Source organism: Podarcis bocagei (assembly GCF_964188305.1).
Source record: "Podarcis bocagei genome assembly, chromosome: 11".
In the NCBI taxonomy this organism is placed as follows: Eukaryota; Metazoa; Chordata; class Lepidosauria; order Squamata; family Lacertidae; genus Podarcis; species Podarcis bocagei.
In genome coordinates this window covers 35,215,004-35,230,275 of record NC_138136.1, presented here as the reverse complement: position 1 = coordinate 35,230,275, position 15,272 = coordinate 35,215,004, and the positions used below count along the sequence as shown (strand labels likewise).

Here is a 15,272-nt window from a genome sequence, read left to right as displayed (position 1 = left end):
ACTTACTTTTTCAGAGGTTGCTACACATACTTTGACAAACCTAGACAACATCTTAAAAAGCAGAGACAACACCTTGCTGACAAAGGTCCGTATAGTTAAAGCTATGGTTTTCCCACTAGTGATGTATGGAAGTGAGAGCTGGACCATAAAGAAGGCTGATCACCAAAGAATTGATGCTTTTGAATTCTGGTGTTGGAGGAGACTCTTGAGAGTCCCATGGACTGCAAGAAGATCAAGCCTATCCATTCTTCAGGAAATCAGCCCTGAGTGCTCACTGGAAGTACACATCATGAAGATGAGGCTCCAATACTTTGGCCACCTCATGAGAAGAGAAGACTCCCTGGAAAAGACCCTGATGTTGGGAAAGATGGAGGGCACAAGGAGAAGGGGACAACAGAGGATGAGATGGTTGGACAGTGTTCTCGAAGCTACCAGCATGAGTTTGATCAAACTGCGGGAGGAAGTGGAAGACAGGAGTGCCTGGTGTGTGACCATGGGGTCATGAAGAGTCGGACACGACTAAACAACTAAACAACAACACACATACTTTCACATGCCGATCGGGCATCACCATGGTACGAAAGAGGCATTATCACAGGCCACAAAATACCCTAGCCAGGCAAAAGCACTTGAGGATGTTGGTGAGGCATGTGGCCTGGGGCAGGCTCAAGGGCCAGAAAGACAGGCCTGGAGGGGTTTGGGCTTTTCCCCCCGTAGGCTTGCGGGCTTGTTAGTTGACCTAATCTTTGAACACTCCCACTCACACAGGGGGGAAAACTCCACCAACACTGCTTTTCATGAAAAACATGCCAGTCTAGTTTTACAGAGCTTCCATTGAAAACCTTAAGGGCTTTCCCGCACATAAGGAGTCAAAGCATGCCCCACCAATCACTTTTCTCTTTCCCCACTTGACAGGCCCACAAATCCCCACAAATACAGATACTTCAGGGCCTATAATCCAGCCGTGTGCCTAGATTAGGAACAGAGCAGTTTTGCTGCATGTGGTTATGCAGGAGATCTCTGCCTGTCCCTTGTACTAGATTTGTGCAACAGAAAGAGCAGACCGCCTCCATAAGGACATAAGCAGAGCCTGCAGGATCAGACCAGTGGCCCAACTAGTCCAGAAGCCTATTCTCACAGTGGCCAGCCTGATGCCTGTAGGAAGCCTGCAAGCAAAACCTAAGAACAATAGCACTCCCTCCTCTCCTGTGGCTTCCAGCAACTGGGACAGTATTCAGAAAATGGAGAGGGGGAGAGAGAAAGGCAAGATAAAAGGTTTCACGAATAAGGACACATTTTACAGGCTGGGGACTAGGAAGAGCAGATTTGGTACTGATGGTGTTTGGCAGATGCCAAGAGCACTCCTGGGGTGGCATGCCACTGCAAGGAAAGGGTTTGACTCATATCACCACCTAGATTTTGCCTTAAGACTTCTGCCAGAGAGCCTCTGCTGGAGCAAAATTGACAAAGGGCTTACCCAGGCTTTCCTTGGGAGCCTTGTCAGTTTCATCTCTCACCACAATATTATACAGCACAAGGAACACACCACTTCCAAATGATTTAAAAACCAATTTAAAAGTGAGTGTTGCAACATGCCATGGCAAGGCAGGGGGTTGGGGGGGGGGGAATTGTGCCATTCGTAACTAGTCACATCACACCCAATAAGGGTTTAGTGAAACTTGCGTAACTATGCTCCATATAGCAATTTCAACAGAATTGAGTGGTCTACCTAGGGAGAAACATCCCATTTAACCTGGAACCAGACAAACTTGACCTCATGTTTATTACAAAAGGCACAGGATCCAAAGGCTCCTGTGAGCACCCGAGTGCTGTCACAAACTCACAAAAGTTTGTGCTTCTCTTTTTCCATCCACAGCTACTCAAACTGCATCAGGTGTCACTCCAGATAGTCCTCAAATCTGAAAGCGACTTTTGGGGCAGCATAGAGAGCTGGAAACTTTAGAACTTTAGATTAATCTCACTTTGATTCAACCCACGTTCTGTTAGATGTTGCCTGTTAGAAGCGTAACTCAAAAAAGAAGAAAAGAAACACACTTCAAATGTTTTAAATTCTACTTCCTCTAAAGCAAACAAAAAAATAACCCCAAACTTATTTACATAAGTATAAGCCTTTAATTATATTCCATGCCTTTGTTGTAACATGATTCAATGTGAATCATATCCAATAAGGTTAAAACAACCAGTGTGGAAGATCTTTGGGGGTAGTGTTGTAGTAAATAAGCTGCTAGCTAGCCAAAATTCCTGTACTACAACATTCCCTTGGCTATTTCAAAGACAATAAAGGTCTCCTTTTGTTTGTGTAATCACAATTTTTGAATAAAAACACTTCAGCTGCTTGGAATCAAGGTGGAGACATTTTATTACCAACATCTTCATTCTGTTTGGAAGCTCAAAGTTTTCATCAGTTGTTGACAAGCATTATTCATAAACTGAATAAAATCCACTAAGGAAACAAAGGGTGGTTGTTGCTTTTTTAAAAAAGGAGAGAGACTAAATTACAGTAGTAATTATAAAGGCTTTGTAATACACAACTAAATTTCCTTATCTGAATGATAATGTTCACATAGTAGCAGAAACAAAAAAGACAGTCAGTTTATAGCCTTCAATTTCATTTCTAAATGTTGATTCACACTTCAGCAATGCTGGTATGGGAGAGGAATTATATGTCATTTGTCCAACCACAAGGAAACAGCTACCCCGCCGCTATGATCAGCCAACCTCTCCAGTGTTAGCCGACGATAGTTCCTCATTAGCTAGAAGATGTTTCTTTGATGAACATTTCTGATTAGCTGCTATGATGCACACACCACACATTTAAAGCACATCCTCTTCGCCCAAGAAACCTGAGTAATGTAGTTTACCTTTCACTGAGCTACAATTCCCAACACCCTTGACAAGCCACCATTCCCAGGATTCAGAGGGGAGAGCGTTGCTCTAAATGTAGGCTGTGTACATGGGCTATGACACATCCCACATGACGAGCTTTGTGGGGGGGGGGTGTTAGAGAAATAACAAATTGGGCGTTACAGAATGCAACCAGCAAAGCAGAAAACTGTGTTTGGTAAGTAGCTGGCAGCTCAGGACAGGTGTGGAAAACCTTTGACCTTCCAGATGCTGCTGAACTCTTATCCTTCCTGGCCATGGTCCATGCTTGCTAGGGCTGATTGGAACTGCAAATTAGCATCTCCAACGATCTGACCTTACAACAAAACAAAACCCTGAAGTGGCTGTCCCTGAAGCTCTTATTGTTTGAGGAAGTAGCCATACGAAACAGTATGACTCTGACATAAGAAACTCAGGAAGCTGCCTTATATCAAGCCAGACCATGGACCCATTTAGCTCAGTATTATCAACACTGGCAGCAGCTCTCCAGGGATCCCAGAGGGAATCACCAGGAAACTCAACCCTCTGGCTATGCCAGAGATTGAGCATGGGACCTACTCACACAAAGCATGTGCTGAACCCCTGAGCTATGGCACGTATTATAGAGAAACAGGCACCAAGTGGGAGAAAGAGACGAGAACCACTTACCCTCTCCAGAACTATTCCCAACAGTGCTCCAAGCAGGTGGAAAATCTCCATGAGCCATAGCTAGCATGACATCATGATCCAGGGACTGAAAATCCTCCTCCGTTAAACCAAACCTGCTGAGAAGTGTCTGGTGACTGGAGGGAGTGAGGCAATCAGTTTGGCTCATCAGAAAACATGCTAACTCATAAGCTGTGTCCTGCTTGAAAGTGACAGATCCAAAGCCCAGAGTCACAAGTACACCTTCTTTTGTGTACATGACCGCAGAGACAGAAACATTTTCCTGTTCTCCATGAGCTGGGGGGAAAAAGTACAAGAAATATTAGCCATTAAACACTCAATGGTTTCAGGAGATAGACAAACAGATTCATTCCTACACACTGTCTTAAATAATGGAAAGACTTATCATGAACTTCTAAGCAGGAGAACAGGCAAGAAAGTTAGAATCATAGAATCATAGAATCATAGAGTTGGAAGAGACCACAAGGGCCATCGAGTCCAACCCCCTGCCAAGCAGGAAACACCATCAGAGCACTCCTGACATATGGTTGTCAAGCCTCTGCTTAAAGACCTCCAAAGAAGGAGACTCCACCAGTTTTGACCCATCCTCTGGTTGAAAGCAGTGCCAGCAAGTCTGATGTCCTTCCTGAAAAGGAGGTTCTTCCCTTACTCAGGACATGACCTCAGCCATACAAAAAACAACAAGAAGAAGCAGCTCAGAGACCTAGATCTCCAAGGACCTCATTGTTCTAGTTTCCCTCTAGGCCAATAGAGAGAATAATGGGTGGTAGAGAGGGCCCACTTACAACCTCTTCATGGACCAGGTCAATGGGGGTGTGTGGACTGCTCAAGTCAAACAAGGCAGCTACAACTGAGGTGACAAAGGTTCCAGAGTCTCCCCAAATGGCAAGCTTTTACTAGTGTGACAGGGATCTCTTCTGCAAGCCACACTTCCTTAACATCCTCCCTTTCCTGGGTCTATAACCAGACAGCTGCCGAAGTTGCAGAATCCTTGAAAACAAGGTTCCAGGGCAGAACATCATACAGGAAAGCATTAACCCAAGGACAGGAGACTTGTAGCCCACTAACTACTGCTGGAATACGACTCCCCTCATCTTTGGCCTTGCTGGCTGGGGATGATGGGAATTGGGATCCACAACACCCAGAAGGACATCCATTCTCCAGTCAGAGGTGGAACAAGAAATTATAATGTCCCTTCTGTGGAAGTGGCTTCTCCCATATCCAGTTTTGTTTTGTTTGTTTGGTTTTTTTTGTCTTAGCCTTCAATGAGAACAGAGACTCTTTGTTGTTCTCGAACAGTGCTTAAAAGTGAAGTCAGTATTTTTATTTATTTTTATTTTGTTCATAAGGTTTTTGTCTCTCCTCCCCACCCAGTTTCTAACATTTCTAGCTAGCTGGAAAAGGGAGGTTTTCTGGATTTTTTACTGGGACCCAGATACAGAGGGCTCACTGCTGCAAGGTTCATGAAGGCCTCCTTGCTCATTCATTCTATAATTTTGTTTTCATACTGAGCAAGCACAAAACTTTGTACTCAGCACAAAGTCCCATCTTTCCATTTTAAAAAAAACACAAGAAATGAATAAATCAAGTTTCTATCCTTTAAGACTATAACAATATGCTTTAGAGTATGAATCCAATGCTTAGGGCAATGAGAGGCAGTGGAGAGAGCAAGCGGAACAGATTTTTCAGTGGTTTCAGAAACTGGGTCCTCAATGCCTCAATGCTTTCTTTTCTCCCAAAGATTAGCAGAAGCAGCATAGATTTTATAAGATTTGTAAACCCATTAACTGAGTTTGCAAAATGCATGCTACTCACATGACAGTTTGCATGATGCAAACTAAGTAAAGAGCAAGAAACTTCAAAATAAAACAAAACAAAACAAAAATTCCTTCCAGTAGCACCTTAAAGGTAAAGGACCCCTGACCACTAGGTCCAGTCGTGACGGACTCTGGGGTTGCGGTGCTCATCTCGCTTTATTGGCCGAGGGAGCCTTAGAGACCAACTAAGTTTGTTATTGGCATGAGCTTTCGTGTGCATGCACACTTCTTCAGATACATGCACACAAAAGCTCATACCAATAGCAAACTTAGTTGGTCTCTAAGGTTCTACTGGAAGGAACATTTTTTAAAATTTTTGTTTCAACTACGGCAGACCAACACGGCTACCTACCTGTAAAAAGAAACTTCAGTTGCCTTGGCACAGTTTTTTTCCTCCTTTGAAATCAACGCGTATTAAGCCATGATTAAGAGAATTCTGTCAGGTATTTTGATTTCATGGATTAAAGCAGGCTATAGAAATATGTCTTGCTACAGGTGTGAGCAGTGCTTTCTTTTCTGGGGGGGATACAGGGGTACGCATACCCCTAAACATTTTGTGAATCTAAGTTTGGCCTCATTGAGGGGCAGTATTTCAATATGAATAGGAAAATGAGAGTATCCCTAAACATATTTTTTTAGAAAAAAAGCACTGGGTGTGAGTGTGTAACCAAGAAGCATGCAGAGGACACAAAAAGTTGCAGTAGCGATGAGGATGCTTCACATAAAAACAAAAGCACCTTCCTCTTCATTGCTCAGCAGCAGCAATTGCTGAAGAGCAAGCCAACCTGCTCCAGGCAATAGAAGGCTGTCTAGCCATCCAGATCAGAACTCTGCCTGCTTCTCAGCTCACCATCATTGCATGAGGCAAGTGAGGGCAGAGGAGCCTTTCCTATGATTGCTTCAGCCAGAAGTACAAGAGAGGACAACTGGAGCCAAAAACATTATTTGTGGCAGTTCTGCAGAGCTATTATATCCTAAGCAACATGTATCACATACAAAGCCTACCTCTGAGTTGTTGTGAGGATACAGAGATGAGCCACGCATTCCCTTGGAGGGATGATAAGATCAGTATTCATAGTAATAAATCATATACTAGAAGCAGTACTTATTATCAGTATTATTAATAACAACAGCAACCAGATTTGCCTGTTTGCCATACATTAACTGAGTGAAGTGGAGTTTGCCACAGTGACTTTGCTATGTGAGGAGAAGCCACAGCACCTCTTTTTGTGGCAGCTCCCTCACTGCCTTAAGGCTTCTGCCACGATAAACATTAAAACATCAGAATTCACTGGCTATCCCTTGCAAGAATAAAAACACCGAGAAGACAGTCAGAATAAGTAGTGTAACTACAAGACTCACCTGGAACAATAGATTCAAGGGACTTATCAGTAACGTGCTTGGCTAAAACCACATGTCTCTGGACTGAGCCACTGTAAACAAAGTAGAATTCAGCATCCTCCAGGAGATTTTTGTCAAATGTTCCATATATAGTGCTCTGTCCCTAGAAAATGAATGCAACTTTGTTGAGCTGTATCATAGAGTAGAGGTCTGCCTTTCTTTCAAACCTACATCATGAAAATTATTCTTATGAAAAGTGTGGTCTATAAATATTTAAGTAAATACATAAATAAATAACCTATCAGTTCAAAGAAAAGGTAACATGTGTGAGGCGGCAATAATCTACTTTGAACTTCCACTGATATAATCGGAAAACTCAAAACACTTGCATAAATCTTTCCTATTGAAATCAATGGGATTTCAGATAGATTATGCCCCCTCATAGGTAAACAATTTTTAATTCAGTTCAAACCAATTCCTACCACTGTAGTTCAAAGCAGAGGTCTTTTTTTAAAAAAAAAAATTAAACACATATAAACAAGTAAAAGCAATATGTTGGCTCACCTAGTACAATACCTTCAGCATATACATTTATATATAAAACATATTAGATTTATTCCAAATGATTTGATTAAATCCTAAACATTTTGTTGATAAAACTTGTGTTCGATGCTTTTATATTAACACTTCTAAATTTATTGTCAGGGAACTGACATCGGAGGGAGAGGCGAAGGGGAGGCTCCCAGATGATGCTGGCGAAGGACCCAGCCACAGGGGGAGAAACAGCTCAGTAGAGGGGAAAGCCATTCAGCGCAACACCAGGGATGAAGGGGGGCAGACGGGGGAATTGGAGAGAGGGCTCCAGGACTCTTCACTGGACATCAGTGAGGAGAGCCCAGGTCCTCCGCTACCCACGCCTTCCCTGCGCAGAAGACTCCCGCGCAGTGAGAGGAGGAGGAGACTGGGTGTTAAACAACTTTTATGTTGGAAGAGGTTCAAGAAACGCCCACTGACGGATTCTGCCAGTGACTGAGGCAGCCACCATGAGAAGGGGCTGTGCAGTCAGAAAGTTTTAACAAGGCAAATTAGCCACAAAAGGCACCAGTTTATGCACGAGTAACTCATACCCATCACATTTATGCTAGTTCTAACAGAGATCAACCCACACATCTTCTAAGCAACTGAAATTAACAAGTCAAGACAAGCCCTTCATGCAACAACAATAAAGCACAGTAAAAAGATTTATTTAAAAAAAGAAGTCAGAATACAACAGTAAAACATCTGGTATATTTTAGGGAGGAAATTTAGATGGAACTGTGTTTCCTTAAGGCTTAAGGAAAGAACTGCTTGCTTCACAAAGAGTTCCTGGTTGCTACAGTTACTTTTAATAAACCTCAGACAGAATTGTCCTGAAGTGACTGAAGCAGCTTGGTCAGGAAAACAAACTGCGTAAAGAGTTGACAAGGCGTTCACTGTTAAAAATAACATTTTAGTACATCCATCCCAAGACAGTTCTCCTGGGTAAGGGAAGGGGAATTTGTGGCTCTTCCATTGTTCTTGGGGCACAATGCCCACCACCCCTGACCATTAGCCAAGCAGGCTAAGGCTGATGGGAGTTGGAGTGGCAACATCTAGAGGGTTGCAGGTTGCCCATGTGTGCTGTAGGTCAATGAACCAGAAAAGAGCTTTCATGAGAAACTTAAGGCAAAACACTAGCTTGCATCTCAATCCAACAAGATGCTACAGCAACACAATGAACTGAATGCACTGGTATTGCTATTGTGGCATCATGCCTGAGGCATAGGAAATAGATCCATCTTGTGATACACCCCAAATCTATAGTGAAATCTCTACTAGGGTCAACCAAAAAGTCACAAGCTATCAAGGAGAATGTTGAGCAAAATGAGGGAGAGGAAGGGAAAGAGCAAAAGTTGGCATGATGCTAAAGCAGTCTTAACATGGGAGGAGATGGGTAGACTTAATCAGATTAGCCTCTGCTAGGTGATACCAAATTCTGGGCTGCACTGCCAGCTGCTGGAATAAACAATCTTGGTAGATCCCTCCATTTGGGGAGAATATTAAGCTTGGCAGGATCCATTTCCACCATTAATTAGAACTTATCATGTTGGATGTGTATCTGTACTACGTAATTGTGTTTTGAACATCCATGAAGTCCAAACCAACTCCTCAGGTCTCCTGATAACATCTGGTTAAAAATGCAACACATCACGTCACTGCATCCAGGGTTTCCAGGCCTCTTCCATGAAAACAGCATATCAAATAAATTGAAGCAACAAAAAAAAACCTGTGAAGATGTCACATCTTGCTACCTTTAAAAGTTTACTAAAGAGATACAGGTGAGCAGCAGCCACAGATTCCTTGCAATATGTAGTTTGGGCCTGAGGCCATTGGGTAAAGTCATCAAAAACATGTGCAAAGTGCCACACCAAGGCAACATTCAGTTATAACTGCAGTTTTTATCCAAACTTGGTCATGCAATCTCATTTTCTATCTGTGTATGATTAGGGAATAGAATGCAAGTGCACTAATGGATAATGAATCAGACCCAACTCAGGAAATGATGACTATAAACTAGTGCAGAGGATACCAATAATGTAAGCCTTTCCCAGCACATATCTCAGATACACATAACTAGAGTGATTCTTCATGCACACCATACCTGGATGTTAATCTGTGGAGGAGTGCTTTTTCACCATGGAAATTCAAAATATTCTGTGTGAGTGTGCACACGCGTGCGTACAATTTGTGCAACTTAGCTTTCCCACACCAGTTTGCTGTTTCTTTGCAAGCCAAATGGCTACAGCTTTGGCACTATTTTTGTTTGAAAAACAGCTTTTTTCAACTTTCTAGTAAGAGAGCTATCAGGCAGCTGATTAGATTTGTCTATGTAACAGCATCATAAAACACAAGCAAAGCTAATTCAGAGGCATCGGATACAATCACATGCCATGGTAAACCATAGTTACTATTTTCTGTTTACACCTTTCTTGACTGTTGATACAGTTTTCTTTTTGGGTTCTGGCTACTACAGTTGCTGAAATTCTATATCATAAGTATGACTATCTGAATTTTTTTTTGTTTGTTTGTTTTTAAAGGGTTATATGTATATTCTGAATCACTTTGAGATTCATAAACAAAAAGCAGTATGTAAGTTTTTAAAATAAACAAGTAGTGCCACTCTGAACACTACAGGACACTTTGCCCAACGCTTCCTCAAACCTATAGTCAACCCTGGGCACCTCACAAATAAATTTAGGCAATACATTTCCCAAATGTCATCCCACAGCGGTACATGGTTAACTGGCATATGTAACTCAACTGCAGTTCTTTTTCTTTTCTTTTTGCTAGTAAGTGCTCACAGGATAAACACCAAAGCACCACACAATCATTTCAAATATTAACACCCCCCAAAAAAACCCCACATGTGCAGGAAATTATAAAACAACGGGACAAAAATTAAGTAGCATTTTATATCAAAATTCCTACAAGTATCTCATGAATGCTGGCATCTGGCATCCAAACAGTAGTAATAAAAGACTTTCATAATTAGAATGTGTGTGTGTGTGTGTGTTTGTTCCTGGCCTGGAGGTGACACCTAACTCCATTTGTGTCAGTCTGACACACCCTTGCACCTGGAATTAGCTTTTCCCTACATCTCCTTCATATCTGTGTTTATACACAGGAAAAGGCTTACGGGTGAGCAGAGCACATCCTGCCACTTTACATAAGAGTACTGTAATTCTGCTTCATGTACAGTGATACATCCCAACCTCATGCGCTCCAGATTTTTTGGACTACAACTCCCATCAGCCCCAGCAATAGTGGTCATTGTTCAGGGATGAAAGAAACTACAGACCAACGCTTCAGGCTGAGAGAGGCTGATCTAAATCATATTCAACTCCCTGTTCTTGCCATACCTGTTTTAACACCACCTGCACCTCCTGAGGTTGTTCTGTATTCCCCTCAGGACTTCTCTGGGCCAAAAGAAAGACTCCTACAGGTAACCATCCAAAGTAGCACCTTCTCTCACAGGAACCTGCCCATTTCCAGTCCTTCTGCCCGTGGCAGCCAGGTGGGTAATGAACCTTCTTGGTTGTGGTACCTTTTCTGCAGGAAATTCTACCCAGGGAGGCTCACCTGGCAATAACCCTCAGTGGCTTTTAAGGAACAGGAGACAACTATTTTATCTATTCTAGGCCAATAATCTAGCCCAGTATTGTCCACTCTGACTGGCAGCACCTCTTAGGGGGTCTCAGGCATTAAGAGCTACCTAATTTAACCTTTTAACTAGAAATGCCAGGAACTGAACCTGGGACCTTGGCTAGCTTTTTCTGAAAAGGGGGCAGTAGGCCAAATAAATTTGGGAACCGCTGGACTATATGATCTTCCGAGTCCCTTCCAATTCTACAATTTTATGATTCTATTATTCTGTTGTGTCTCAAGAGGTCCATTTAGATCTCTCTGGGTATACAAACCCAAATTCAACTGTGGGGAATCCCACCAGTTCAAACTTTAAAAGGAAAGGAAAGGAAAAGTGGGTTCAGTATAGTCAGCCCTGTTGTTGTTGTTGTTGTTGTTGTTGCTGTTGATGTTAACTGAGTAAGTATACAGCCTACCCAAATTCCCAGGATGGCTTACACATTTCAAAACCAGAATAATCTATAAGAACACCACGTACCTACAGGACCGTCTCTCCTGGTATGCCCCGTGGAGGACCTTAAGGTCCACAAATGACAACATTTTGGAAGCCCCAAGTCACAAGGTAGTTAGGTTGGTCTCAACCAGGGCCAGGGCCTTTTCAGTACTGGCCCCGACTTGGTGGAACACTGTGTCACAAGAGACTAGGGCCCTGCAGGACTTGACATCTTTCCGCAGGGCCTGCAAAACAGAGCTGTTCCACCTGGCCTTTGGTTTGGACTCAGTCTGACCCTTAGGTTTCCCTCCCCTTATGGTTTTGACTTTTAAAATGAGGCTGCATTTTAAATTGCATTTTAACCTGTATTTTAAATTGGGGTTTTTTTTCTTCTTTTTGTTCCCCCCCCCCATTATATTTATACTGACATTTTATTGGTGTTAGCTGCCCTGAGCCCGGCTCTGGCTGGGGAGGGCAGGGTATAGATAATAATAATAATAATAATAATAATAATAATAATAATAATAATAATAATAATAATAATAATAATAATATTATTTAAAAACCTTCCAGCCAAGGAAAAACAGAGCAAATCAGATTAAAAGACCAGAGAAAACAAAAAGGGTTTTGCCTGCGGCTGAACCACACTGAAGTAGGCACCAGACGAGCTTCCCTATGAAAAGCATCCCACAACTGGGGCACCACCACTAAGAAGGCCCTTTCCCTGGTAAAGCACACCACCATGACCACATGTCTCAAAGAGCAAAACCCCGCACGGTCCAGTTTCTTTCTTTTGCTTATGATGAGATGTTGAAGCTCCGAAAGGAACAAAAAGTAAATAGCAGCAGCAGGAAGTAATAAGGCAGAGAGCACTCCTTCTCCCTCCTCCTGCTTCTGCTTGTTCTGATCAGTGTTTGCCCTTTCTCCCTGCTTTCTCCAGCTTCACACTTTGTCTTGATCTTATCTTCACCAAGTCTCCAACTGTCTCATCTGGCATCTGCTTAATATGTGACCACCTGGTTTTCATTCAGCTTGGCTACAAAGACTGGATTGGAACTGAATTGTGTACACTGGGTTTCTGATGCAACTTTACTTTTGAGATCATAACAGAGTCCCAAGCCAGATCTTGATACATCACACCTCTGTTATAATTAAATTATAATTAAATCTGAGCTCCAGGCAAAGTAATTTCAAAGGCTGAGTTTAATTGAGAACACTCTTTGAAAGTGATATGTCTTAAGAAGCCTATTGACATCTTCCTGCTTGGAAAAAAATCACATAGTCACAGAGATTGCTGTCGCAAGGTCTTCCCAGATCTAGAATAAAAAGTTTGCAATGCCTAGCCAGATGAAGACACAGAGAGTTTGCCTTGGCCAAACATATTACCTGGAATTTCAAAACCAGCCAGGGACAAAAGTGGCCTTCCAAGTTTTAGGCTTAACAGCAGATGGGCAAAATCTTTCAGTATTCAATACTGTCATACTTGCCTGACACGTTTAAAAGCTAATACCTACCCCTTTTGCTCAACCGAGGGCTGTGTGCTCTGCCAGATCAAAATTTAGCAAACATTACTATAGAACTGCAGTGTCTTCTCTATGGATCTCTGTTGCTATAGAATAAAGGACATTTCCTTCAAATTAGGGCTATGCAGGATTAGCAAATAAAACACACACTATGGCTTTAGCTTAGAGTTACCTATAGTTACCTAAGCTGCTATGGTAAGACATTATTTGTGTTGAACTAGGACTTAGGAGACAGCTTCAAATACACACGCAACCATTAATGTGAGCAGCCTTGAGCAAGTCACTATCTCATTGCCTAACCCTCCTCACAGGGTTGTTGTGTTGACAAATGCAAGGTGGTTACAAACACTACCGTGAGCTCCTGGGAGAAAATGCAGAATACAAACAGAACAGGACCAGACTATCTAAAAGACACCATACTTCCGTATGAGCCTGGCCAGGTTTTAAGATCTTTGGAGGAGACTCTTCTATTTGTCCTAACAACTTATAGCAGGAATCCAGAATAGGGCCTTCTCAGTGGTTGCTCCCAGGCTCTAGAATTTTGTGCTAACTGGTGCCTGGATAGCCCTATCTCCAAAGCCCTTTTGCCAGCATGACGTTGTTACTGAAATACACCTTTTGCCCATAAGCTGATTTGTAAACATGTTGCTTTTGTAAACTGGTTGCTTTTATTGCCTTTAGTGATACTTTAAAAATAATTAGCTGTTGTGATTGTGTGCATGCGGTACATATGTAGACTAATCAATGAACAATTTAATAAGCCCAGCTGTTGCTATGAGCAAGAATAGAAAAACCTGAACCATCAAAGACGTGAAATAAAAGAAGGAAGGAGTGGAAGTTTAGTAACCCAAATCGAGTAGCAACCGTGCAGCCTGTAAATATCACAGAGAAGAAAGAATAAAACAAAGAGAAGAATTAAAACCAAAATGCATCTAATTTACAATTGTGAGTCAATACATGGGAAGATTAGAACATTTGCTGATGTTTTGTTTAAGGAAAGTCACATGACTACTTGTATGAATAGAGTGAAATTTGATACAGCAAACCTAAGCAGGTATTGAAACAACCATGACCTAAATGGGGTGGTGATGAAGAAAACACTACCAAGCCAAGCCTAGAGAGTCACAAAGAGAAGGCAAAACCATTCAATGCTTTAACTGCCACGACACTTAACACCTAATCCCGTTCAGCACAAACTTTCATAGGGAAGAGTACACTTATCATTCAGATATGGAGAGCTGCATGTCCCCATTTTATTTATTTATTACATCAATACCCCACCTTTCTTCAAAGGAGCTCAAGATGGCATATATGGCTTCCTGTGAGGTAGGTTAGCCAAGAGACCATGACTATCTCACATCCCAAGAGGTCACCCAGTGAGCTTCATGTCTGACTCAGTATTTGTACCCTGGTCTCCCAGGTCATGGGGAACATGGGTGGCGCTGTGGGTTAAACCACAGAGCCTAGGGCTTGCCGATCAGAAGGTCGGTGGTTCAAATCCCCATGACGGGGTGAGCTCCCGTCGCTCTGTCCCAGCTCCTGCCAACCTAGCAGTTCGAAAGCACGTCAAAGTGCAAGTAGATAAATAGGTACTGCTCTGGTGGGAAAGTAAACGGCATTTCCGTGCGCTGCTCTGGTTCGGCTTAGTCATGCTGGCCACGTGACCTGGAAGCTGTACACCGGCTCCCTCGGCCAATAAAGCGAGATGAGCACCGCATCCCCAGAGTCGGTCACAACTGGGCCTAATGGTCAGGGGTCCCTTTACCTTTACCTCCCAGGTCACAGTCTGACACTCTTACCACTACACACTGAGCTCTTATATATCTTATGAAGCATAGTGAACAGTTGAATATAGTAATAATCTGGTATTGACATGTGACACTTGCCAAAAAGGGTGGGCCAACTTATAGTAACTAGAACTAACTAGAGAGAGGTAACAGAGACCAGGCCTACTAACTGCCCTCCTTACCAGCTGACAATAAGGAGAGCTATAGACCACTTGAGACACATTTCTCCCTAACATGTGTAGTTGAGGACAGAGAGAAACCTTAGGGTTTGAAACTGGTTATAAAACTTAGTCTGTGTGCATATAAGAGTCTAATAAATGAATTGCAATACATGTTGGTTTTCTGCAATTTAAGATTTGTATTTCTACATGTTCGTTAGGATCTTCATAAAGAGCAAAAGGGGGGAAATAGTGCAGTAATAACTGCCACACCACAAAAGAACTCTGCGTAAACTAGAACAGAGAGATCAAATGAAAAGTGAAGTTTGACAACTCCATGACTGAACTGTACAAATACTCTGATAAGAATATAGTTACAATTCTAATTTGCCAACCAAAACCAACAAGATAGGTAAGTTATC

General features: G+C 42.4%; 1 protein-coding gene across 2 annotated transcripts in view; it reads right to left on the bottom strand.

The window, feature by feature from the left end:
- Positions 1 to 15,272, bottom strand: part of ARHGEF28 (Rho guanine nucleotide exchange factor 28) — a 148,311-nt gene that overhangs the window by 112,970 nt on the left and 20,069 nt on the right. For both annotated transcript variants that reach the window (XM_081212475.1, XM_081212476.1), the window contains exons 3-4: positions 6,750 to 6,891; positions 3,553 to 3,846 (exon numbers count right to left, since the gene is read on the bottom strand). In XM_081212475.1, coding sequence (XP_081068601.1) covers positions 3,553 to 3,846; positions 6,750 to 6,891 — 436 coding nt within the window. The remainder of the gene's footprint in view (positions 1 to 3,552; positions 3,847 to 6,749; positions 6,892 to 15,272) is intronic.